At 43.4% G+C, this 25,528-nt stretch overlaps 1 protein-coding gene across 4 annotated transcripts in view; it reads left to right on the forward strand.

Moving 5' to 3' along the window:
* Positions 1-25,528, forward strand: part of CHEK2 (checkpoint kinase 2) — a 44,881-nt gene that overhangs the window by 15,318 nt on the left and 4,035 nt on the right. The window contains exons 5-12 of one of the 4 annotated variants that reach the window (XM_031656385.1): positions 5,102-5,210; positions 7,049-7,102; positions 13,480-13,541; positions 16,702-16,801; positions 20,285-20,371; positions 21,430-21,593; positions 22,097-22,179; positions 23,193-23,278. In XM_031656385.1, coding sequence (XP_031512245.1) covers positions 5,102-5,210; positions 7,049-7,102; positions 13,480-13,541; positions 16,702-16,801; positions 20,285-20,371; positions 21,430-21,593; positions 22,097-22,179; positions 23,193-23,278 — 745 coding nt within the window. Of the gene's footprint in view, positions 1-5,101; positions 5,211-7,048; positions 7,103-13,479; positions 13,542-16,701; positions 16,802-20,284; positions 20,372-21,429; positions 21,594-22,063; positions 23,279-25,528 lie in introns of all 4 variants that reach the window. The other 3 variants (XR_004178925.1, XR_004178923.1, XR_004178924.1) reach the window with 3 other exon arrangements.

The following is a 25,528-nucleotide window of genomic DNA, read 5'->3' on the forward strand; positions in this document are numbered from 1 at the left end:
AGAGATGGGGTTTTACTGTGTTAGCCAGGGTGGTCTCGATCTCCTGATCTCATGATCTGCCTGCGTCAGCCCCCCAAAGTGCTGGGATTACAGGCGTGAGCCACTGCGCCTGGCCTGAGTAATATTTTTTTATGAAAAATAATTATTAAAAAGATTAGTGAGAAGAGAGGAACTATTAGACATTTTTCCAAATTTTTTTGACATCTGGCTTAGTTAGAAGATGGCTAGATTCTGATATTTGCTTCCTCATTCAGTCTGTTATGTTGTCACATGCCACGTAGCCTCTGGAAAACTCCATATGTATGAGCTAATGAGAATGGAAAACACAAATAATGTCTTAGTATTATTCTGAACATAGTTGTGGCTTTGTGGATGCCCTGCAAGGCCTTGGGGTCCTCTTGGGGAGATCCAGTCATACTTTGAGAAGCATTTCTTTAGAAAAGTATCAGGATACTGTTACCACATTACAAAATGCTCTTCAACCCCCTTCCCTTCTCACAAAGGTCTTTCTACTGATATTTTTGGAAACACGGAAGTAGAAAGTACATAAAAGGAAATAATCCTCCATATTCCTGCAACATAGTCAAGCACAGTATCCTCTTTATTATATGGGCAAAATTTTAGTTTACTGATACTGAATTCAGTAACTGATTGTGTTTCCATATTTTCACTGGTTGCTTGAAATCTCACTGTCAAACCTTTTCTTTTCTTTTCTTTTCTTTCTTTTTTTTTTTTTTTTTTCACTGAGACTAGAAGTCTGCGCTCTGTAAGCCAGGCTGGGAGTACAGTGGGCCGGATCGTGACTGCAACTTCTGCCTCATGGGATCAAGCAATTCTCACAGCCTCCCGAGTAGCTGGGTTACAGTGCCACCACCACACCTGGCTAGCACATGTATTTTTAGCGAGGTGGGGTTTTCACCCTCTTAGCCAGGCTGGTCTTGAACCCACGGCCTCAGGTGATCCACCCGCCTCGGCCTCCCAAAGTGCTGGGATAACAGGTGTGAGCCACCATGCCCGTTGGTGCCCATTGCGCATATCCGCTTTGAGCAGCGGCGAGTGATCACCTAGTCAGGGGTTCAAGAGCAGTCTGGCCAACAGGGTGAAACCCCGTCTCTGCTAAAAATACAAAAATTAGCCGGGCGTGGTGGAGCATGCCTTTAATCCCAGCTACGTGGGAGGCTGAGGTAGGAGAATAGCTTGAACCCAGGAGGGGGAGGTTGTAGTGAGCCGAGATCGCGTCACTGTACTCCACCCTTGACAACAGAGTGACAATGTGTCAAAAAAAAAAAAAAGTATGAGGCTGGGTATGGTGGCTCATGCCTGTAACCCCAACACTTTGGGAAGCTGAGGCAGGCTTGAGTTTAGGAGTTCGAGACCAGCCTGGGCAGCGGGGTGAAATCCTGTCTCTAGAAAAAAATGGAAAAAGTTAGCTGAGCATGGTGGGCTGCACCTGTAGTCCCAGCTACTTGGAAGGTGGAAGTGGGAGGATTACTTGAGCCCAGGAGGTGGAGGCTACAGTGAGCCGTGATCATGCCACTGTATTCCAGTCTGGGCGATAGAGTGAGACCATATCTCAGAAGGGGGAAAAGTAAAAGAAGAAATGTATGGAACTCGATGTTTTCCTAAGGGAGGATTTAATATGAATTCTCTAACTTGTAGCAAATGACAGAAACTCAACTCAAATGAGTCAGGTAAGATAAAAAATTTACTGGCTTTTGTAACTGGGAAATAGAGAGCCAGGCTGGGCGCAGTGGCTCACGCCTGTAATCCCAGTACTTTGGGAGGCCGAGGCAGGCAGATCACTTGAGGTTAGGAGTTTGAGACCAGCCTGGCTGACATGGTAAAACGCCGTCTCTACTAAAAATATAAAAATTAACTGGGTGTGGTGGCATATGCCTGTAGTTACAGCTACTTGGGAGGTTTAGGCAGGAGAATCGCTTGAACCCAGGAGGCAGAGGTTGCAGTGAGCTGAGATGGCATCACTGCACTCCAGTCTGGGTGACAGAGCAAGACTCTGTCTCAAAAAAAGGGGGAAAAAAAAAAAAAAGAAACAGGCAAATCCTTACTTCAGGCATGGCTGGATCTAGGAGGTCTTTAGGCTTTTACTTCATGGTCTTTGAGTTCTGATGGTCTGGTTGACTGCATCTGAGAGCTCTCACAGCGTCACCAGGGCTCTAGCTCCATCTCTTGATTTGGCTGTTTGTTGCCTTCCTATAGAATTGTTCTATGTGGCAGGAAAAATGGCTACCAGGAAGTGCAGATTGATATTTTCTTTGTCTAGAAACTACAGCAGAGAGATCTCTCTCTCCCAATATCAGCATTTGATTTCAAGGGCAACTCTGGCTGTATGTGTGAATGAATGACAGGGTGTTGCTTTGTTTCTCAGGCTGGAGTGCAGTGGCATGAATGATCACGGCTCACTGTTCCAGCTCAGTTTTGGTTATGTAGCTATCGTGTGTTTCTAGGAGTAGGGATTGTGCCACAGTAGACCCCCAGCTAGAGCTGCATGAACTCAGGGAGGAATTCCCGGGCAAAGAGTGACTGTTTCCAGGAGAAGGGAAATTGGAAAGTGCTTTGAGCTGATTTAAAAAAGAACAGTTGCGTGGACCCTTACCTCATACCATACATAAGAATTAATTCAAAGTGGAACCAAGAATGAAATATAAGAGGTAAAACTTTACAACTCTGGGAAGAAAACATAGGAACAACTCTTCATGACCTTGTATTTGGCAGTGGTTTCTTAAATAAGACACAAAAGCACAGCAACAAAAGAAAAAATAGATAAATTAGACTTAAACAAAATTAAAAACTTTTGTGTCTCAAAAGATACCTATCAAGAGAGTGAAAACACAACCAACAGAATGACAAAATATTTGCAAGCCCTATATCTGATAAGGGCTTATGTCCACAATAGATAAAGACATCTTAGAATTCTACAATAAAAAAACAAACAACCTGCCATTTAAAAATGGGCAAAGGCACTGTACTCCAGCCTGGGTGACAGAGTGAGATCCTGTCTCTAAAAACAAAACAAAAAAAGTGGGCAAAGGGCTTGAATAGACATTTCTCTCAAGAAGACATACAATGGTCAAAAAGCACATCAAAAGATGCTGAATATCATTAGTATTAGGGAAATACAAATCAAAACCACAATGAGATACTACTTCACAGCTACCTTCTAGGGACCATAATAAGGAAACAGAAAATAGTAACTGTTGGTGAGGATGTGGAGAAATTGGAACCCCTGTGCACTGATAATGGGAATGTAAAATGGTGTAGCCGCTGTGGAAAATAGTTTGGTGATTTCTTAAAAAGGTAAACATCCGAGCTCTATGAGGCATAAATAACAACAACAAACAATAACAGAAAAAGGTAAACAGAATTATCATGTGACCCAGAAATTTTCCTTCTAGGTTTATAAATTCCCCAATTTAAAAAACAAGTGTTCAGGCCGGGCACGGTGGCTCACGCCTGTAATCCCAGCATTTTGGGAGAGTGTGGTGGGTGGATCGCTTGAGATCAGGAGTTCGAGACCATCCTGCTCAACATGGTTAAACCCTGTCTCTACTAAAAATACAAAAATTAGTTGGGCGAGGTGGCACACACCTGTAATCCCAGCTACTCAGGAGGCTGAGGCACAAGAATTGCTTGAAGCCAGGAGGCGGAGGTTGTAGTGAGCTGAGATTGTGCCACTGCACTCCAGCCTGGGCAACAGATCGAGCCTATACCTCAAAAAAAAAAAAAGCAACAAGTGTTCAGACAAAAACTTGTACATGAACGTTCATAGCAGCTTTAGTCACAATGAAGAAGTCTAGTTTATTTTTTTTCTTTTGTTGCTTAAGCTTTTGTTGTCATATTGAAGAAACTACTTAGAAAAGGTAGAAACAAACCAAATAATGTCCATCAGAAGGTGAATGGATAAACAAAATATGATACTTCTATATAATGGAATATTATTCAGCTGTAAAAAGGAATGACGTACCACAAATGTTATGGCATTACGCTAAGTGAAAGAATCCAGACACGAAAGGCTACATATTGTATGATTTCATCGATATGAAATATTCAGAATAGGCAAATCAATACATAGAGAAAGCAGATTAGTGGTTGCCAGGGGCTGGGGGCTGGGGGCTGAGGGCTGGGGACAGGGTAGAGTAAGGAATGACTGCTTAATTGCTTATAGGTACAGGGTTTCCATTTGAGCTAATGAGAAAGTTCTGGAATTAGATGCTGATGGTTGTAGAACATTGGCAGTGTACTTAATGCCACTGAATAGTATACTTTAAAATGATTACAGTGATACATTTTGTGTTATGTATATTTAACACAATAAAAAAGATGTCTTGGTAAACCCTCAACTCACCCGTTCAAAACCCACAATAGTTATAATAGTCTACTTCATAATGGATAATTGATGCCCTAGTAGCCATTCTCTTGGGCTGACCCAAGCTTTGGAGGACAGATCCTACTCAGGATTAACTGTGTTCTGGGTGATGGCTTGGAGAGCATTCCTCTTCCATGAGTAGTATCCCAATTAACTGCAAATCTCTGTGAGAGGTTGCTGCAAGTAGGCTAATTGTGTAATACTTTTGATTTCTTAGGTAATCAGATTTGATTTAGGGTGCAACTCATGCTGTCAACTGCTTATGCACTTCCTTTTAAGATGGAGAATAAGAAAGAAAGAAATATATCCATTAGAGTTATTCATTTGCAGATTCTGTTTACTGTTATTTGTTTGGGGCACTCATGACCAGGGAGGGCTGTTTCTAGTTAATGTTTTTCTGACCTCTCGGATAAGTAGTTTCTCTCTCATTTTTCTCTTAGTATCTTTCTGGGAATTTCACAATCCAGGGCTGCAGTAAGACACATGTTTGTATCACTCAGCTCAGAAATGTAATTTGGAGCTGACTTAGTGTTTTTGGCTGTTAAGCCCTTGACATTTTACATTGGTGAAGTTTCACTGTGTCCTCTGCAAACAGGGACAATGGAAAGGTTGTTATATGGAATGTCTGTAAATTCTAATATTCGAAGCGGACCCAGGAGTGGTAGGTCTCATAATTAAAAACATTCAGACAATCACTGTCTTTGTTTTTCCCTCTAGTGGTGCCTGTGGAGAGGTAAAGCTGGCTTTCGAGAGGAAAACATGTAAGAAAGTAGCCATAAAGATCATCAGCAAAAGGAAGTTTGCTATTGGTTCAGCAAGAGAGACAGTAAGTACCAACAAAAGGCTGCTCACCTTTTATTAACATGTCTTCATAACTTCCCAAAATAATCTTAGCTTGATGATTTTCAAACTCAGGAATAACCCCCTGCTTAGATGGATGAATTTGTGAGTATCAAAGAACATGGAAAATTTGGGGGCATCTTTGATTAATCTAGAAACTTTTACTTATAGATAATTCGGTTCCAAAAGTATTTAATTGTACATAATAATGAGCATAGCGGGAAGTTTTTTTTTTTTTCTTCTTCTTCCAAGTTCAAAGTTGTTACAAGATTGTTTTTACAATAAATGACAGGAAATTAGAGAAAAAAATTCAGCCATAATCCCCACTGTAACTCCACAGCTGTTTTCAGTTTTCCTTTTCCTTCTAGGTTTTGTTCAGATGAAATCGTGTTTTTAGATGGTTGAAATCATCTTGTATGTACAGTTTTGTATTTTGCTTTTCTACAAATGCATTATGGCATAGACTTTTGCCTAATACATCCTTTTTGATGACTGAGTTTTCATGTCATCAACTTTATTGTAATTTAACCATTTCTTTGGCTGATCATTTAGACAATTTCTTATTCTTTGCTGTTCTGGGTAATATGGCAGTGAGTATCCTTGGTTTGTGGATTAGCCATAGATTTTTAAATTTTTAATTAAATCATTGAAATAGCCTTTCTTTATAGCAGTCATTTATTTTACTACTTTTTTTTAATCCACATTTACTGTGTGGGAGAGATGGCCAAATGCATTGGTATTTCCACATGTGACTCAAAAAAGTAATGTAAAACACAGCCTCTAATCACATTTTCCCTTGTGGCCAGCTGTTTCTGGCTATTATACTTTCACATTCTTTAAAGATCAATTTTTTTTCCCCCTAGACAATGCCATTCTCACATGGCAAGAGGAATTTCCTTTTTGTGTTCACTTTGTTATAGATCTTTTTCCCTATGATTGTAAGATTTGTTTCCCATTTAGGGGAGAAGAAAATACCAACTAGACTGTTAAAAACTGGGAGTAAAATTTTATGTTTTGATTTCATTATTTGAATCAGATTGGACCCTTTGTGACCATTCTGTTATCAGAGTATACCCTGACTTGGTAATGAGTTTAGCAGCTTACAGGAAGAGGCAGGCTCTTAAAATTAAACATCTGGGTTTCTTAGCTGAAGTTCATTTTACATAAATACGTAATTCTATCTCCTCTTTGCTTGTGGAGGGTGTAGCCCAGGAAGTTGAGTTACTTGATTCATCCTTTTGGAATTGTAACAGAACAACTTTAGTATCCTGAAGCCTCTTGTCAGAGTCTCAGTAAATATATGAGCCTGCTATTGAAGTTGCAACCTGTATCTGCTCTATTAGTAGAAATTTGACTTGATATTTTCTTTATGCAGTTTAATTGAACACCTTCTTGTTCATGTTTCTTTTATCATTTTAATGAATGTAAATAGTTCCATAGCTAATAAGTAGGGTTTACTAATTAAAAATGAACACAGTGGAAAGATACTTGTTTCTGACTGTGGAGATTAGGGCAAGGGACTTCTGTTTTCTGAGCCTTGGTTGCCCCATCTGTAAGATGGGGATTCTGAGGCTTATGAGACATGATCTCTGTAAATAAAGAGCTTGGCACAGGGCCTGGCCGTTTATTGAATGCTTACTATTTGCCAAGCATTTTACAGAGTTATTTTAGGTGAAGTATTTAAGTCATTGACCTCTGGGCTTTGATTTCTTTGTATGAATAGAGTTGGGTTTGGAACTCAGGCAGCCTTGAGTCAACTAAGTTTAACTGTAAATGTTTTTTAAAATATATTATTAATAAACTCTGTTATTCTATTTATCAAAGGACCCAGCTCTCAATGTTGAAACAGAAATAGAAATTTTGAAAAAGCTAAATCATGTAAGTATTATTGTAAGATATGACTCATACTTAGATTTATTTTTCTCAAAATATGAGAAGAGTATAAAGCCTTTCAGTATAATAAAGATATTGGCCGGGTGTGGTGGCTGATGCCTGTAACCCTAACACTTTGGGAGGCCGAGGCAGGCAAATCACCCGAGGTCACGAGTTTGAGGCCAGCCTGGCCAACATGGTGAAACCCTGTCTACTAAAAGTACAAAAAATTTGCTGGGCATGGTGGCACATGCCTGTAATCCCAACTACTTGGGAGGCTGAGGCAGGAGAAGTGCTTGAATCTGGGAGGCAGAGATTGCAGTGAGCCAAGATCGCGCCACTGCACTCCAGCCTGGGCGACAGAGTGAGACTCTGTCTCAAAAAAAAAAAAAATTAAATGAATAAATAAAATAAAGCTAATATTAACCTGGGTTCTTTAACTTACGTGTACATGTACATGCATGCCTAGTTGTCATATAGCTGGGAAGAGTTTTACCCCAAAATGTTACTGAGTGAACAATACTATGTAAAGATTTCATGATTAAATAATTACATGATATTTCTTCTGAGTTAGTTCTTGACCAAAAGACATAACAATTATTTTATCTCATAGACACAACTGGTTATATTGGAGAAGACAGTGTTAATTTTAGTAAATTTGGTTTAGTTATACCTGAAGTTTTAACACCTTTGAATACCTTTTATTTGGAGTAATCCAAATAAATCCAAGCGTATCCGTTAAGTATGACAACATCCTGTCCTTATATCTGATTAAATGGTGTCTGTGGCCTTGTTGGGTGTAAGTAGTTCTTATCTTTTTGTGCAGTGATGACTCTGTCTCAATGAAAAATGTGTCTCACTTTTAAAAAGTGAGAAGAAAAATTAGCGGGTGGCCTAATCTTATCTTGCTTTTTATTGTTTTTTTCAGTTTCTTCATTAATTCATGAGCACCCATGAAGGCGTAAGCTCATTAGGCACTGGCATTAAACTCAAGGCAAGACCACTTTCCTGTCCAGCTAATGATGATCTTATTCTGGCTTTTTTTTTTTTGAGACGGAGTCTTGCTCTGTTGCCTAGGCTGGAGTGCAGTGGCGCAATCTTGGCTCACTGCGAGCTCCGCCTCCCAGGTTCACGGCATTCTCCTGCCTCAGCCTCCCGGATAGCTGAAACTACAGGCACCCACCACAACACCCGGCTAATTTTTTGTATTTTTAGTAGAGATGGGGTTTCACCATGTTAGCCAGGATGGTCTCAATCTCCTGACCTCGTGATCCCCCCGCTTTGGCCTCCCAAAGTGCTGGGATTACAGGTGTGAGCCACCGCACCTGGCCTTATTCTGGCTTTTAACCTCCAAACAGCAAAAAGGTTTCTTCTCTGTTGTTCTACCTCTCCAAATCCCCCCAAAAAGTCAGTAGAAACTGAGGAGCAATTACTGTTGTTGACACAGTACTTCAACAGGTTCCTTTAGAACTCAGTGGGTGGACCTGAAAACCCATGAGAACCTGAGTGGCTGACCTTCCTGCTTGGCTTCTGTTTCTTTTGCAAATTCTTCGTCCTCCCTGAATTTGCCAGGTCCTTTTTCCAAGAGATGGGGAGTCTCTCTTTAACATACACACACAGATACACACACACACACACACACAAGTATTTTTAGAGACCGTCTCTCTCTGTCACCCAGGCTTCAGTGCAGTGGCACAATCATAGCTCACTGCAGCCTCAAACTCCTAGGACCAGGCGATCCTCCTGCCTCAGCCTCCTGAGTAGCTGGGACTATAGGCATGTGCCACCATGCCCTTCTGGGAGAGAGGAGCCCTCCAATTTTCTGGGGTGGGGTTGCATCAGACCTACCCTTAAGATAAACACAAATGCGCTGGGCACCGTGGCTCACGCCTGTAATCCCAGCACTTTGGGAGGCTGAGGCGGGCAGATCACAAGGTCAGGAGATTGAGACCATCCTGGCTAACATGGTGAAACCCCGTTTCTACTAAAAATACCAAAAAAACCCAAAACAAAACAAAACAAAAATTAGCCGGGCGTGGTGGCGGGCGCCAGTAGTCCCAGCTACTCAGGAGGCTGAGGCAGGAGAATGGCCTGAACCCGGGAGGCAGAGCTCACAATGAGCCGAGATTGTGCTACCGCACTCCAGCCTGGGCAACAGAGCAAGACTTCGTCTCAGGAAAAAAAAAAAAGATAAACACAAATGCTCAGGGAATTTTCTCTGATGTCAGATGATCTTCAAACACAACATTTGTACAAATCCGGTGTCCAGTGCAATAGAGAAGAATTCAAAACCCTAAAAAAGATTTCTAGACATATTTATTTGCATTTTACAAGGGCACATGGAACTCTTGGGAATTAAACATGGGCTCATGAGTGCATTTTGATGCTTGGGGACAATAAGTAGAGTCTAGTGGCCAAGAGAGCCGGAACTTTGCAGTCAGAGATTGATATGGAGAGTTTTTGAACACTTATCATGCCAGGCTGTTTTGTGGACCCAGGCAGTGGTAAGCACAGATAGCACTGTCCTTTCCTTCCCTCACGTGACTTTAGTGTGGAGACAGACCTGGGTTCCTATCTCAGTACTATCAAAGAAACTGAGAAGTCATTTGAAAAGTTTATTTTACTTATTGGAACCTCCGTTTCCTCAGCTGTACAATGAAGACAGTAAGAATACTTATGTCACAAGGTCAGTGTGATAATTTAATGAGACGTGCTCCTAAAGCTTTCAGCACAGACAACACACTTGGAGAGTGACAGAGATCATTAATTCCCTGAACTGCTTTCCCAATGTGACCTAAATGGAAGGTGTGGGTTAGTAGCTTCTGATTCCTGGTAGAGAGACCCTTTTAGCTGTGACAGCCCCAGTCAATGACCCTGGAGGTAGTGGACACTAGAGGAGATAATTCACACTGGTTCTGACTATCAGGTATCTCTTCATGCTCTGTTAGCTCCAGACCCCACCCATTTTCGGATAGGTACTGGCACTGCCCATTATGAAGCCAACCAGAACCAAGCAGTTCCCATTTTTCCTTCTCTCTGTTCCTTTTCTATGTGTGGCTTTTCTTCTTTCCTATTTGTTTATGTATGTATGTATGTATGTATGTATGTATGTGATGCAGTCTCCCTCCGTTGCCCAGGCTGGAGTGCAGTAGCGTGATCTCGGCTTACCGCAACCTCCGCCTCCAGGGTTCAAGTGATTCTGCCTCAGCCTCCAGACTAGCTGGGATTACAGGCAGCCGCCACCACGCTCAGCTAATTTTTGTATTTTTAGTAGAGACGGGGTTTTGCCATGTTGCGCAGGCTGGTCTCGAACTCCTGACCTCAGGTGATCTGCCTGTCTTGGCCTCCCAAAGTGCTGGGATTACAGGCGTGAGCCACAGCTCCTGGCTTTATTCTCCTTTAAAAGGTACTTTTTACAGCCGTGCATGGTGGCTCATGCCTATAATCCCAGCACTTTGAGAAGCTGAGGTGGGAGGATCACTTGAGCCCAGAAAGTCGAGACTGCAATAAGCCATGATCACCCCATTGCACTTCAGCCTGGGCAGCAGAGTGAGAGCCTGTTACAAAAACAAAAGCAAAACAAAACAAAAAACACAAAAACCTGACCATATGACTCAAGCTGCCTGTTTATGTTTTCCCCATCCTACCCAGAGGTAATGCCATTACCTTGAATGCTGTGTGTACTATCCCCCGCCTTTTTTTTTTTTTTTTTTCCCTGAGACGGAGTCTTGCTCTGTTGCCAGACTGGAGTGCAGTGGCGTGATCTTGGCTCCCTGCAACCTCTGCCTCCCGGGTTCAGGAGATTCTCCTGCCTCAGCTTCCCGAGCAGCTGCGTGCTACAGGTGCATGCTACCACGCTCAGCTAATTTTTGTATTTTTAATAGAGACAGGGTTTCACCATGTTGACCAGGATGGTCTCGATCTCTTGACTTGGTGATCTGCTCGCCTCGGCCTCCCAAAGTGCTGGGATTACAGGTGTGAGCCACTGTGCCTGGCCTGTCCCTTGCTTTTTTATTTTAATTTAATGTAATGTAATTTTATTTTATTTTAGTTTTTTTTATTTTTTTGAGATGGAGTTTTGCTCTTGTTGCCCAGGCTGGAGTGCCATGGCGTGATTTTGGCTCACTGCAAACTCTGCCTCCGGGGTTCAAGTGATTCCTAGGTTCAAGTGATTCTCCTGTCTCAGCCTCCCAAGTAGCTCGGATTACAGGCATGCACCACCACGCCCAGCTAATTTTTTTTGTGTTTAGTAGAGACAGTGTTTCACCATGTTAGTCAGGCTAGTCGTGAACTCCTGACCTCAGGTGATCCACTCGCCTTGGCCTCAAAAGTGCTGGGATTACAGGCGTGCGCCACCGCGCCCGGCCCCTTGCTTTTCTAAAGCCACATATATATATGTATCCCTAGATAATACAGTTTTACTGCTTGTTTCTGAACCTTATAAAAATGGTACACATTGAGTGTCCCTTATCCATAATGCCTGGGACCAGAGGTTTTTGGATCTTGAATCTTTTTGGATTTTCGAACATTTGCATTGTACTTCCTGGTTGAGCATTCCAGATCCAAAAATCTGAAATCCCAAATGCTCCAATGAGTATTTCCTTTGAGTGTTGTGTCAGCTCTCAGAAAGATTTGGGGCCAGGCGCAGTGGCTCACGCCTGTAATCCCAACACTTTGGGAGGCTGAGGCAGGTGGATCACGAGGTCAGGAGTTCAAGACCGGCCCGGCCAAGATGGTGAAACCGTGTCTCTACTAAAAATACAAAAATTAGCCGGGCGCAGTGGCAGACACCCATAATCCCAGCTACTCGGGAGACTGAGGCAGGAGAATTGCTTGAATCCCGGTGGGGGCAGAGGTTGCAGTGAGCCAAGATCGCGCCACTGTAATTTGAATTTTGGGATCATTCAGATTTTAGATTTTTGTATGTGTGATGCTCGACTTGTATCATACTCTTTGAAGTCTTTTGTGACTTGCCTTTTTCATTCAACATTATGCTTCCAAGACCCATCTATGGTGGGAAAACTGGGCATTCATTCATATATTGTGGGAAGGTTCCATTGGAGGATCTTAATCAGAGTGATGAGTGATGAATATGATGAAATACACATTATAGGAAGATCAATCTGGCAAGTTTTACCACTCTTTTGAATCTAAAACCAAAAAATCTGATGGCTCTTTTTAATTCTGATATAACTACAATCCTCCTCTGTGCTGATGAATACTCACCAAATCTTTTATTTACCCATTGAGCTTAACTGTCTTCTGTCCTTTTTATCGTAAAAACAATAGGCATGCCCACCGGGCATGGTGGCTCACTGCTGTAATCCCAACATTTTGGGAGGCTGAGGCGGGTGGATCACTTGAGGCCAGAAGTTCAAGACGAACCAGGCCAACATGGTGAAACCCCCTGTCTACTAAAAATACAAAAATTAGCTGGGTGTGGTGGTGTACGCCTGTAGTCCCAGCTACTCAGGAGGCTGAGGCAGGAGAATCGCTTGAACCTAGGAGGTGGAGGTTGCAGTGAGCTGAGATCGCGCCACTGCACTTCAGCCTGAATGACAAAGTGAGACTCTGTCTCAAAAAAAAAAGAAAATGAGGCTGTCTCAAAAAAAAGAAAAAAAAAGAAATAAAAATAAAAATAATAAAAAAATAGGTACGCTAAGTGTAAAGTCATGATATTGTATAGGCATTTTAAAATGTGCAGTACTCTCTCCCTTACCCTCAGTGTTCTTCCATGCATCCTGCATTGATCAGCGGTCAGGAACTGTCAGCCATGGGGGGGGGGTGTGTGTGTGTGTATGTGTGTGTGTATCTGTCTGTCTGTCCCTCTGTGTCTCTCTGCCCACCCCCCGCCCAAGTGTGTTTTAGAGTTCTTATAAAATTATAATTTTCCTCTTCCTTCAAAAAATGGTAGGATCTTGTTCCATGGGGTCCAGTTGCCTGGAGGTTCCAGTTGCCCGGAGCTTAAATAACCCTTGTTTGGCAGCATGGCTGGGCTCCTACTTGACCGCTTTTATTCATGCTACTTGTCAGTCTCCCTCAGGGTTCCTTAGGCTGTCCTCGAGTACCTCTGCTCTGGGGCAGTGAGGAAGAAGACTGGGAAGAGACCCAGCCTTCATTTCCAGGTAGCATCCTTGCCTATGAAATATGAACTAGTCTCTCACCATCATGGTGAGGTGGAAAATTTCTTGCATGTTCTCACTGAGGAGTCGGCTAGATTCTGTCTGCCTTCTCCCCTGATTGAACTTCCAAGCCTCTGGAGGCAGGGGGCCAAATGCCTGGTCTTGGCCTCCCTGTCCCTTTAGGCAGACAATTCTAAGCTCTTGTGGTTTTCCTCTTGGGAGTTTCTCACTACTTTCCCTTTTTTCTCCCCCTCTTCTTAGCCTTGCATCATCAAGATTAAAAACTTTTTTGATGCAGAAGATTATTATATTGTTTTGGAATTGTAAGTAGTAAACTTTTTACAACTTTCTGTTCCCATTCAAATGCTTATAAAGCCACCAAAGAATCTAATGTAGGCTTACCTTTCTCATCCTGGGGGACCTCAATGTATGTACGTAGTAGTAGGGCTCACAAAGTCTGTGTGTAGGGAGTTAATGTCAACCCTAAAAACCCTCCAGTGTTTCCAAAGATAGGTGGTTGGGACTCCAGGTCCTGGATCTGTGACCTGGGCTTGAACGCCACTCTGCAGTTGACTGGCTGACCACCCATGGGTGAGTTTATGTCACCTCTCTGAGTCTCGTCTTCCTAGTGTTAAATGGGGATTATAATGAGCCCCCACATGCAGAGTCCTTGTATGAATTAGATGCTTTGAGGGATGGAAATCCCCCAGCAGAGCACCTGGCACATGTGTGTACTCACCATGGGGCAATATTGTTATAATTGGCTCACCATAACTGTGGGTTTCCACATCCGTGTATTCAACCAACCTCAGATCGAAAATACTTAGGAAAATAAAATGGATGGTTGTATCTGTACCAAACATGAACAGACATTTTTCTTGTTATTTTCTAAACAGTACTGTAGAACCACTATTTATATAACATTTACATTGTATTAGGTTTCGTAATTAGTTTAGAGATTATTTAAAGTATCCAGGGCCGGGCACGGTGGCTCATGCCTGTAATCTCAGCACTTTGGGAGGCCGAGGTGGGTGGATCACCTGAGGTCAGGAGTTCGAGACCAGCCTGGCCAACATGGTGAAACCCGGTCTCTACTAAAAATGCAAAAATTAGCTGGGCATAGTGTCACACACCTGTTATCTCAGCTACTCAGGAGGTTGAAGCAGGAGAATCGCTTGAACCCGGGAGGCAGAGGTTGCAGTGAGCTGAGATTGTGCCACTGCATTCCAGCCTGGGCCACAGAGTGAGACTCCATCTCAACCCCCCCCCCACACACACACAATTAGCCAGGCATGGTGACACGTGCCTGCAATTCCAGTTATTTAGGAGGCTGAGGTGGGAGTATCACCTGAGCTTGGGAAATCGAGGCTGTAATGAGCTGAGATTGTGCCACTGCACTCCAGCTTGGGCAATGGGAGTGAGACTCTGCCTCAAAAAAAAAAAAAAAAAAAAAAGTAGATGGGATGATATACATAGATTATATGCAAATCTTATGCCATGTTATATAAAGGGCTTGAGCATCATGAATTTTGGTATCTGAGAGGGCTCCTGGAACCAATTCCCCCTAGATACTGAGGGACGACTCTACTCTGAAATATCTACCTGGGTAGGCCTTTCTACGCAGGTCCTTTCAACCCAGGACCAGGTTGCATGGTGGCTCCTGAGTATCTCTCAGTGTTTTGGTAGTTTATTTCAGTGGCGATAATGTCTTGTGTTATTTGGTGTAATCAGAATAACTTCCTGTCTCATTTCTGGAAGATAGCTGTCTTGATATCTGCTCCTGCATAAATATTAAGTGTTTCTAGGAGCAGCTATTGTGGCAGGCACAGAATGCTTTGCTCCTAGTTGGCAAATGGTATCTATGCAGGGTGATCATTAAGACATATAGAAAACAGGTTGAGTGTGGTGGCTCACACCTGGAATCCCAGCACTTTGGGAGGCTGAGGTGGGCGGATCCCTTGAGGCCAGGAGTTGAAGACCAGCCTGGCCAACATGGCAAAACCCCCTCTCTAATAAAAATACAAAAATTAGCCAGGCATGGTGGCACATGCCTGTAGTCCCAGCTCCTCGGGTGGCTGAGGCATGGAGAATCACTTGAACCTGGGAGGCAGAGGTTGTAGTGAGCTGTGATGGACAGAGCAAGACTGTCTCAAAAAACATATGAAAAAAGACTATATGGTAAACAACACCCCTGGTCACAGCACTAGGAGAGCCTGCAGCCCCTTGTGGATCTTAAAGGAATATCTACTGCTATCAAATAGGAGATTGTTACCTGACTGAATCTAGTTAACACAGTTTAATAAAAGTGATAAGACAGGGCTGGGTGCAGTGGTTCACGCCTGTAATCCCAGCACTTTGAAAAGGCTGAGGTGGGCAGATCACCTGAGGTCAGAAGTTCGAGACCAGCCTGACCAACATGGAGAAACCCTGGCTCTACTAAAAATACAAAATTAGCCAGGCATAGTGGGGAATGCCTGTAATCCTAGATACTCAGGAGGCTGAGGCAGGAGAATCGCTTGAACCCGGGAGGTGGAGGTTGCGATGACCAAGATCGTGCCATTACACTCCAGCCTGGGCAACAAGAGTGAAACTCCATCTAAAAATAAATAAATAAATAAATAAAAGAATAACCTTGCCAAGCACCAGTGCCAGGAGCTTTTCCTACATCAGTTATGTCTTAATTTTTATAACAACCATCAAGGTAGATGGTATCATCCCCATTTTTTAAGTGGTAGAAACAAACTCAGACAGGTTAAATAGCTTGCCCAAAGTCCAAAATCTGGGAAATGGTAGAGTTGGGGTTCAGATCCTGGTTGTCTGTTTGTAAATTTCTGTTTGCTCTTGTACATCAGTCTCAGAATCATCTGTGGTGTGTGATAAAAATGCCAACTCCTGACTGGGTGCAGTGGCTTATACCTGTAATCCCAGCACTTTTGGGAGGGCAAAGTGGGCAGATCACTTGAGGCCAGGAGTTTGAGACCAACCTGGCCAACGTGGCAAAACCTTGTCTCTACTAAAAAAAATAACAAAAATTAGCTGGGCTTGGTGGCGCATACCTGTAATCCCAGCTACTTGGGAGGCTAAGGCATGAGAATCACTTGAACCTGGAAAGTGGAGGTTGCAGTGAGCCAAGATTGCACCACTGCGCTCCAGCCTGGGTGACAGAGCAAATGTCTCAAAAAAACCCAAAAAACCAAAAGCAACTCCTGGGCCCCACTTCCAAGCTACTGAATCGGATTTTTTAAAGTTCCCCAAGTGCCTCCAATGCCCACTTCTTTCATCTCGTTCCTTAGTTTCCAACTGGGACATCTGATTGTGAATAAGGCTTATTACCTCATTAGTTTTAAAAATGGGAGTCAAAAGTGAATAAAAATGTCAACTGTTTGCTTGTCTTAATGAATTTGTTTTGTTTGTTTTATTATCTTCTGTCCAAGTGCATTTCCCCCCAGGGAATGAACCCCTTTCCTTGCCTTTGTGTTTCAGGATGGAAGGGGGAGAGCTGTTTGACAAAGTGGTGGGGAATAAACGCCTGAAAGAAGCTACCTGCAAGCTCTATTTTTACCAGATGCTCTTGGCTGTACAGGTAAGAGAAGCCCTCAATTATTTTGACAGATGACTTTCTTTTAGTTGAATTACTCCCTGAATTAGGCAGAAATTGAGGGACCATCGATTAAAACTCAGAAGAGAGGCCGGGCTCGGTGGCTCAAGCCTGTAATCCCAGCACTTTGGGAGTCCAAGATGGGCGGATCACGAGGTCAGAAGATCGAGACCATCCTGGCTAACATGGTGAAACCCCGTCTCTAATAAAAAAAAAATACAAAAAACTAGCCGGGCGTGGTGGCCGGCGCCTGTAGTCCCAGCTACTCGGGAGGCTGAGGCGGGAGAATGGCGTAAACCCGGGAGGCGGAGCTTGCAGTGAGCTGAGATCTGGCCACTGCACTCCAGCCTGGGCGACAGAGCGAGACTCCATCTCAAAAAGAAAAACCAAAAAACAAACTCAGAAGAGAATCTGTGTGTTTGCTGTTCTCTTCTTGGCAAAAATGTCCCACTCCTCTCACTGAGATGAAAAAGCTCTCACTGGCCAGGTGCAGTGGCTCACGCCCATAATCCCAGCACTTTGGGAGGCCAAGCGGAAAGAACATGAGGTCAAGAGGGCGAGACCATCCTGGCCAACGTAGTGAAACCCCATCTCTACTAAAAATACAAAAATTAGCTGGGCGTGGTGGCGCATGCCTGTAATCCCAGCTACTTGGGAGGCTGAGGCAGGAGAATCACTTGAACCGGGAGGCGGAGGTTGCAGTGTGCTGAGATCACGCCACTGTGCTCCAGCCTGGCGACAGAGTGAGACTCTGTCTCAAAAAAAAAAAAAAAAAGAAAAAACTCTCACTGTGTAACTTAAGAGAAAGTAAGAAAGGGAATTAAAGAAATAAATAGGCCAGGCACAGTGGCTCATGCCTGTAATCCCAGCACTTTGAGAGGCTGAGGCAGGAGGATCACTTGAGCCCAAGAGGTTAAGTCCAGCCTGGGCAATATAGTGGGGCCCTCATCTCTACAAAAAATAAAAATAGCCAGTCATGCTGGCGGGCAACTGTGGTCCTAGCCACTCTGGAGGCTAAGGTGGGAGGATGACTTGAGCCTGGGAGGTTGAGGCTGCAGTGAGCCACAGTCATGCCACTGCACTCCAGCCTAGGAGACAGAGTGAGACTCTGTCTTTAAAAAAAGAGATAGCATGGTCCTATGTTGCCTAACTTTAGCTTGGAGGTATTTCTGGAGGGGTCTTGATCATTAGGTTCATTAGTTCTCCTTGATCCTTGTAGAAGTCTCTCTTAATTCAGAGTGGGAGCTGGGCAGGTTTGAGGGCAAAGCTGCAAGTTGTGATGATTGTGACATGGGTTGGTCCCCCATGGCTTAGAACTAGGTGTTTCCCTTCAAGTGCAGCATCCTGTTCACGGCAGTGGGCTGGCCGGCAGGGCACGCACATAGCCGTCTCTATTCAGTGAGTGTTAGATGAAAAAATAGCTGGTGGCACTTGCTTTGAGGAACATCACCATTTCCCAGACCAAATGTGGTTGTGGCCATTCCCTTCCACAGTCTCTTCTTGAAAACCCACTCCATGCAGAAAATGCAGTGACTGGGAGCAATCCTTGTACAGAGTGAGGATCAAGAGAAAATTTTTTTTTTTTTTTTTTTGAGACCAAGTTTTGCTCTTGTTGCCCAGGCTGGAGTGCAGTGGTGTGATCTTGGCTCACTGCAACCTCCGCCTCCCGGGTTCAAGTGATTTTCCTGCCTTAGCCTCCCGAGTGGCTGGGATTACAAGCATGCGCCACCGTGCCTGGCTAATTTTTTTGTATTTTTCTTAGAGACGGGGTTTCTCCATGTTGATCAGGCTGGTCTCGAACTTCTGACCTCAGGTGATCCACCTACCTCGGCCTCCCCAAGTGCTGGGATTACAGGCGTGAGCCACTGTGCCTGGCCCAAGAGAAATTTTTTTGTGATTGGTCTACATAGGTTTGCCCTCCCTGGAGGTTTCACCAGATCCATTTCCCGGTGAAGGTTTTGCAGAAAATGTTTGTTCTAGCCCAGAGGGACATCTAGAGAAGACTGAAACCCCTAAACACAAGCCTTTTAAATTTATTTTTGTTTTATTTTATTTATTTATTTTTTTTTTTGAGACGGTGTCTCGCTCTGTCTCCCAGGCTGAGTCTCCCAGGCTGGAGTGCAGTGGCACGATCTCGGCTCATTATAACCTCCATCTCCTGGGTTCAGGCAATTCTCCTGCCTTAGCCTACCCAGTAGCTGGGATTACAGGTGCCTGCCACCACACCTGGCTAATTTTTTTTTTTTTTTTTTTTTTTTTTTTTTTAGGAGGGGGGGGGTTTCACTGTGTTCGCCAGGATGGTCTCGATCTCCTGACCTCGTGATCCGCCCATCTCGGCCTCCCAAAGTGCTGGGATTACAGGCTTGAGCCACCGCGCCCGGCCCACAAGCCTTTTTAAAAAAAATTTAATTTTAATTTTTGTGGGCACATAGTAGGTGTACATGTTATGGGGTACAATGCAAGCATTTTTAATAGTAGCTGTCACCTACTCAGTGTATTGCTCCCTTATTGGTTTATTCCATTTATTTATATTAAGTAGCCAAGAATATTAACATGAATTGAGTACAGTTTGTGGATATGTGAAAATTTTGTTTCCTAAAAAAAATGGCCAGGCATGGTGGCTGATGCCTGTAATCCCAGCACTTTGGGAGGCTGAGGTTGGTAGGTCACTTGAGCCCAAGAGTTCCAGACCAGCTTGGGCAACATTGTGAGACCCCGTCTCTACAAAAAAAATAAAGAAATTAGCTGGTTGAAGTGGCATGCATTGTGCCTATGGTCCTAGCTACTGACGAGGCTGAGGTGGGAGGATCACTTGAGCCGAGGAGGTTGAGGCTGTAGTGAGCTAAGATGGTACCACTGCACTTCAGCCTGGGGGACAGAGTGAGACCTTGTTTCAAGAAAAGAAAAAAAAAAAGAGAGAAAAGAAAAGAAATGTGGCATAGTATGTTGGTGTTTGTTCATTTTTATATGCTATTTCAGACAATAGAGTTTTCAAAGACAAAGTCTTTGCATTGAGGAATAGGTTAACTCACATAAACAGATAATTTACAAATATATATTTGTATAGATTCCCTTTAAAAATATTCCCAGGACTGCAATAACCAAATATATCATTTTGGTTGAATTTTTGTGTTTATTTGGTATGTTCGCAAAACATTTTCTATTACTCATTTGTATTTGTATTGAAATTGACACCTTACATTTCTGCCATGTGAAGGGTTGTTTATTATCTTGAAGTGAAATGAAAGGTTGATTGTTCTAAGTTGCTTTTTTCATTTCCCTGCTTTTTAAAGATCTTCTCAAACAAATTTGTAAACTTTACCCCAACAGTTTTCTATGATTTTGGACAATATGATTGTGTGTATCACGGCTTACGGTTTCACCCAGCTGTGAGATGTATGTGTTGGTAACTTTGATTCTACTTATCTACTGCATGAATCTGAGGGTCATGCCTGCCTTTCTGTGTAGTACCTTCATGAAAACGGTATTATACACCGTGACTTAAAGCCAGAGAATGTTTTACTGTCATCTCAAGAAGAGGACTGTCTTATAAAGGTAAGAAATTGGCATTCTGTATGTGGCTATTCCTGTAGATTCTTGTTCAGAAACTTTTAATTCCTCAAATAAAAAGTGGGAGTGTTAAAAGGTTGAGAATCTGACCTCTTACCAATTATTTTAGAGATCAGGTGACATTGCTCTTATCCAGATTTGAATGAGCATTTATTGAGCTCTGTTGTGTGCAAGTGACCTTTGTGCTGAGAGAGAGAGAGGAGGGGTCTAAATGGACTAGTGGGCTGGGCACGGTGGCTCACACCTGTAATCCCAGCACTTTGGGAGGCCGAGGCAGGCAGATCACCTGAGGTCAGGAGTTTGAGACCAGCCTGGCCAATATGGCAAAACCCCATCTCTACTAAAAATACAAAAATTTAGCTGGGCATGGTGGTGGGTGCCTGTAACCCCAGCTACTTGGGAGGCTGAGGCACGAGAATCACTTGAACCCGGGAGGCAGAGGTTGCAGTGAGCTAAGATCGCACCACTGTCCTCCAGCCTGTGCAAAAGGTCGAGACATCATCTCAGAATAGGTGAATGAATGAATGAATGAATGAATGAATGAATGAGTAATCACGTGCCCTGCCTTTCCGTGTTTCTCAAGCCTGGCATCACTTTAGAATCTCTTGTTAGGATTTGTGACATCCAGGCTTTACCTCAGAAGCTGAGAGTGGCACTCAGTTATAAGCATGTGTTTCCAAGCTCCCCAGGTATTCCATAGTGCAGCCAAGTTTGAGACACTGGGGCCTAAGAACCACATAGAACTAATTAGAATCCTGAAGTGTCTGTGATAATGGCAATAAGCTTTTTGTAAGATTACAGGGGACATAGGTTAAGTTGGAAAGCCTGAGTGTTGATATTCCTAGGCTCAGGAATTTTAATTTAAGCAAAATTAAATGTCTTAACTTGCAAAGACATGAATCTGTAGATTCCAGATTAATGGCAGGTGTGAATTGTACAATAGAAACTGATCTAACCTACATGTCTTCTTGGACTGGCAGACTATGTTAATCTTTTTATTTATGATATAGTTCAACATTATCCCCTTTTGTACTGAATTTTAGATTACTGATTTTGGGCACTCCAAAATTTTGGGGGAGACCTCTCTCATGAGAACCTTATGTGGAACCCCCACCTACTTGGCTCCTGAAGTTCTTGTTTCTGTTGGGACTGCTGGATATAACCGTGCTGTGGACTGCTGGAGTTTAGGAGTTATTCTTTTTATCTGGTAAGAAACATTTTCATTGCTTCACAGACTGGTAGGAGGTGATTAAATGAAGTCACAAATGTGTCTTGCTGTGTTGTCCAGGCTAGCATGCAGTGGCTTGATCTTGGCTAACTGTAGCCTCTGCCTCCAGGGTCAAGTGATCCTCCCACCTTAGCCTCCTGACTAGCTGGGACTACAGGCGCACACCACCATGCCCAGCTAATTTTTCTATTTTTTGTAGTGATGGAGTTTTGCCATGTTGCCCAGGCTGGTCTCGAACTCCTGGGCTCAAGTGATCCTCCTGCCTCAGCCTCCCAAAGTGCTGGGATTACAAGCATGAGCCATTGTGCCCAGCCTAGCTCACTTTTTGACCATTGATATATAAAGAAAAATCTTGACTTTTCATTATGCTGAGAAAGAAATCTTCATATCCGAATGCCACTGAGAATGCCACTTGATTTCTTTTCCTTTCTCTCTCTACCAATATTAAGCCTTAGTGGGTATCCACCTTTCTCTGAGCATAGGACTCAAGTGTCACTGAAGGATCAGATCACCAGTGGAAAATACAACTTCATTCCTGAAGTCTGGGCAGAGGTCTCAGAGAAGGGTATGAATACGAAAGGGTTAAGAATTTGTGGTATGCTAAAATGTGTATGTGCTGTGGTGGGAGTTTCTTTCCAAATTCCATGGTGTTTTCTCCTGTCAATTCTGTTCTTATTTTCTGTTGTTAGTTTCACACCATTTGAGAGGCACTGGAAATTATTAAGAGTGTGCACTCAGGTCCTGGGTCTGCTACTACTTAGCTGTGTGGCCTTAGGCAAGTTATTTAACCTCTGTCTCCAATTTCTTTCTGTGTAAAGGGACCCTCAATAATCCCTACCTTAAAAGGTTTTTGTAAGGGTTAAGTATAATGTACACAAGTGCCTGGTACCTATTTTAGTGCCCAAAAAAAGTGCACTTGTAACTTTTTAGTTACAGGGTTTCCTTTGAGTAAGCAAGCATGTAAAAACTAGATGTCATTAGTTACCTTGTATTTTATAATTTATCCTGGCAACTTTAGTTCCCCAAAGAGAAAGTAGAAAATTAAATGTCAAATAATATAACATAGGCGATTGTGTTAAATGTCAGAATATTTAAGGAATAATAGTGTTGTAATATACAAGCCAGCATGCATTTGTTGCTTGCTGGAGTAGTCAAGTTTTATTTCTGACAAGTCAGCAGTTCCAGGAAGCCTCTCCCTGGCTGAGTAACTCTCACCCATCCATCTGTAGATGTCAGGGAGAGTTTGCTACGTATCCCAAGTATCTTAGAATTGGGTGGAAGTTTAGCTTTAATTAGTTTGACCTTGAGTCAACAGGCAACAAGAGAGGGAACAGGCAGCGAAGAGGTCGTGACTGACATCCCAGCAGCAGGAGACAGGGAGTGTCATTATCATTCCTGGTCTTCTCATAGTACTCTGAATACAGAGAGTGAGGAAGATTAGGGGGCCCTGTCTGCTGACTCTGTGATGATCTCAGACCCTCTCTGCTCTTTCTGGATGGTGGCCTGTTAATTCTGGCATACTATTACGATTTAATATATTTATCCTTTTCACTGTGATTTGCCCAATTGTTGCTTTAGCTCTGGACCTTGTCAAGAAGTTGTTGGTAGTGGATCCAAAGGCACGTTTTACGACAGAAGAAGCCTTAAGACACCCGTGGCTTCAGGTGGGTGTGGGATAGTGCCTGCTAGCATAAAATACATGGGAAGCTCTGCTGCCTAAGAGACATGAGGCAGAGGACAGAAACATGTTTACTTTGTTAAGTCTGCTTAATCTAATTGTTTTAGATATATGGCGGATATCTTAGAGGATGGGTTACAACCTGTTTTTTTTTTTTTTTTTTTTTTGAGACAGGTTCTCGTTCTGTCACCCAGGCTAGAGTGCAGTGGCGCGATCTCAGCTCACTGCAACCTCTGTCCCTCGGGTTCAAGCGATTCTTCTGCCTCAGCCCCCCGAGTAGCTGGGATTACAGGTGCATGCCACTATGACCAGCTAATTTTTGTATTTTTTGTAGAGATGGGGTTTCACTGTGTTGGCCAGGCTAGAACCTTTTTGATGTTACTCATGGCTGTTGGATGTACAAACTCACTTTCTGTCCTGTTCTGGTTCCACTTGACTGCCCCGAGTCTCCAGTTTGGCCTGTGTTCCTTTGAGGGCTTGTTCTGGCTCTAGCCCCAGCCATGTCCACCGTTCCTCATAGGTGGGGTGCATTCTAGCCATCTTCAACCTTAAATCAGGGAAGCTGCGGGAGGGGAGGAGGGCAGCCTCCGTAGGGAGAATCCAGCTGTTTCTCAAGCCCAAGTGACTGGGTACAAAGGGTCCTACTGCTTGTTCATTCAGGTGAGTAAACGTGTCCTTAGTGAAGGCTATCACCTGCACCTTTCATCTGTATTACTGCTGTGTTCCTGCTAGGGGTTGGGGCTGCCATTATTAAATGCTGACCTCATTTGGAACTGCCAAGAGTTGGAAGTACGTTGTGGCTTTGCTGGGTTAATCTTTAGTTTTGGAATTAGCTATGGCATTGGGCAAGTTTTTCTGATAGATGTCTGGTCTTCTGTTATGAGCAGTTCCATTCAGCACAGCCATGCCCCTTTCTATTAATTTTCTTTTGGTCTGTATATTAGTCTGCTCTCACGCTGCGATAAAGAACTGCCCGAGACTGGGTAATTTATAAAGAACAGATGTTTGATTGACTCACAGTTCAACGTGGCTGGGGAGGCCTCAGGAAACTTACAATCATGGTGGAAGAGGAAGAAGGCATGTCTTAATGGCAGCAGGGGACAGAGTGTGTGAAGGAAGTGAAGGGCGAAGAGCCTCTTATGAAACTGTCAGATCTTGTGAGAACTCACTCACTATCACTAGAGTAGCCTGGGGGAAACCGCCCCCATGTGCCAGTCTCCTCTCAACAGGTCCCTCTCTCAACACCTGGGGATTACAATTTGAGATGAGATTTGGGTAGGGACACAAAGCCAAACCGTATCGATCTGTTTTCTGTGGAGATGGGGGACAGAACCAGGTAGCTTGAGCTCTAGAGGCTGTTACTTGAGCTACATGCTGTTTCTCTGGGGATTATTGGTCCAGGAACTCCTTGGGCAATCCAGCCTCAGCCCCATACTTCTGGGACTCTGGGAAGACTGTCCCCATTCTCTGTTCCAATCCTCTACACCTAACAGTTTTGCTCAGGCCAGCTCAGGTTGAGAACAACAAATCCTTAAAAAAAAAAAAAAAAGACAGATATATGTGTTTTGGATGTTGCCCTGGAAACTACAGTCTCCCCAGAAGAAATCTGTCAGATGATTTAGCATTTAATAGACCACACAGATTTGAAACAGCAGGACCCTGGAGGAAAGGGGTTTGGAAACAAAGGGTGCCTTTGCATGTGGGGATTTTAAGTTTGATGAAAAAGAGAAACATGTCTTTTGGCTCTTTTCATGTGTCCTAATAGGGAAACTCTTGGGTCTAAATGTAGAGGTACAGGAGCTGTGTTCATCTCTAACAAAAAAATAGAGCTGGCCAGTTGAGCCTGGGAACAGGGTTTGCATCTGCCTGAAATTTATGAGCAAGCATAGCCTATTTTTCTTGTACTTCTTTGTCTCAAAGATAACTTATTAACAACCAAGGAGAAGGTGAAGTTCAACTCTGTTGCAGGGTCTCCCTGGAACACTCTTTTATCCACCTTTTGTTTTTGCAGTAAAAGGAGGAATGAGCATTGAATGAAGACAAAGATGAAGACTGACCATCTAAAACATCTGTTAGTGATAGTTTGGGTTTTATTTTGGGAAAATTCAGTGTTTTCAAAAAAAACCAAATGGTTTTGTGGGTCTGGCGCTGGACTGAGTGTTGGGAATGTGGATTCTGGTCTTTGTTTTGTCATTAACAGAGTGCCCAGTTTTGGGAGCATCCCTTATATCTACTC

Source organism: Papio anubis, chromosome 16, assembly GCF_008728515.1.
Source record: "Papio anubis isolate 15944 chromosome 16, Panubis1.0, whole genome shotgun sequence".
NCBI classification, from domain to species: domain Eukaryota; kingdom Metazoa; phylum Chordata; class Mammalia; order Primates; family Cercopithecidae; genus Papio; species Papio anubis.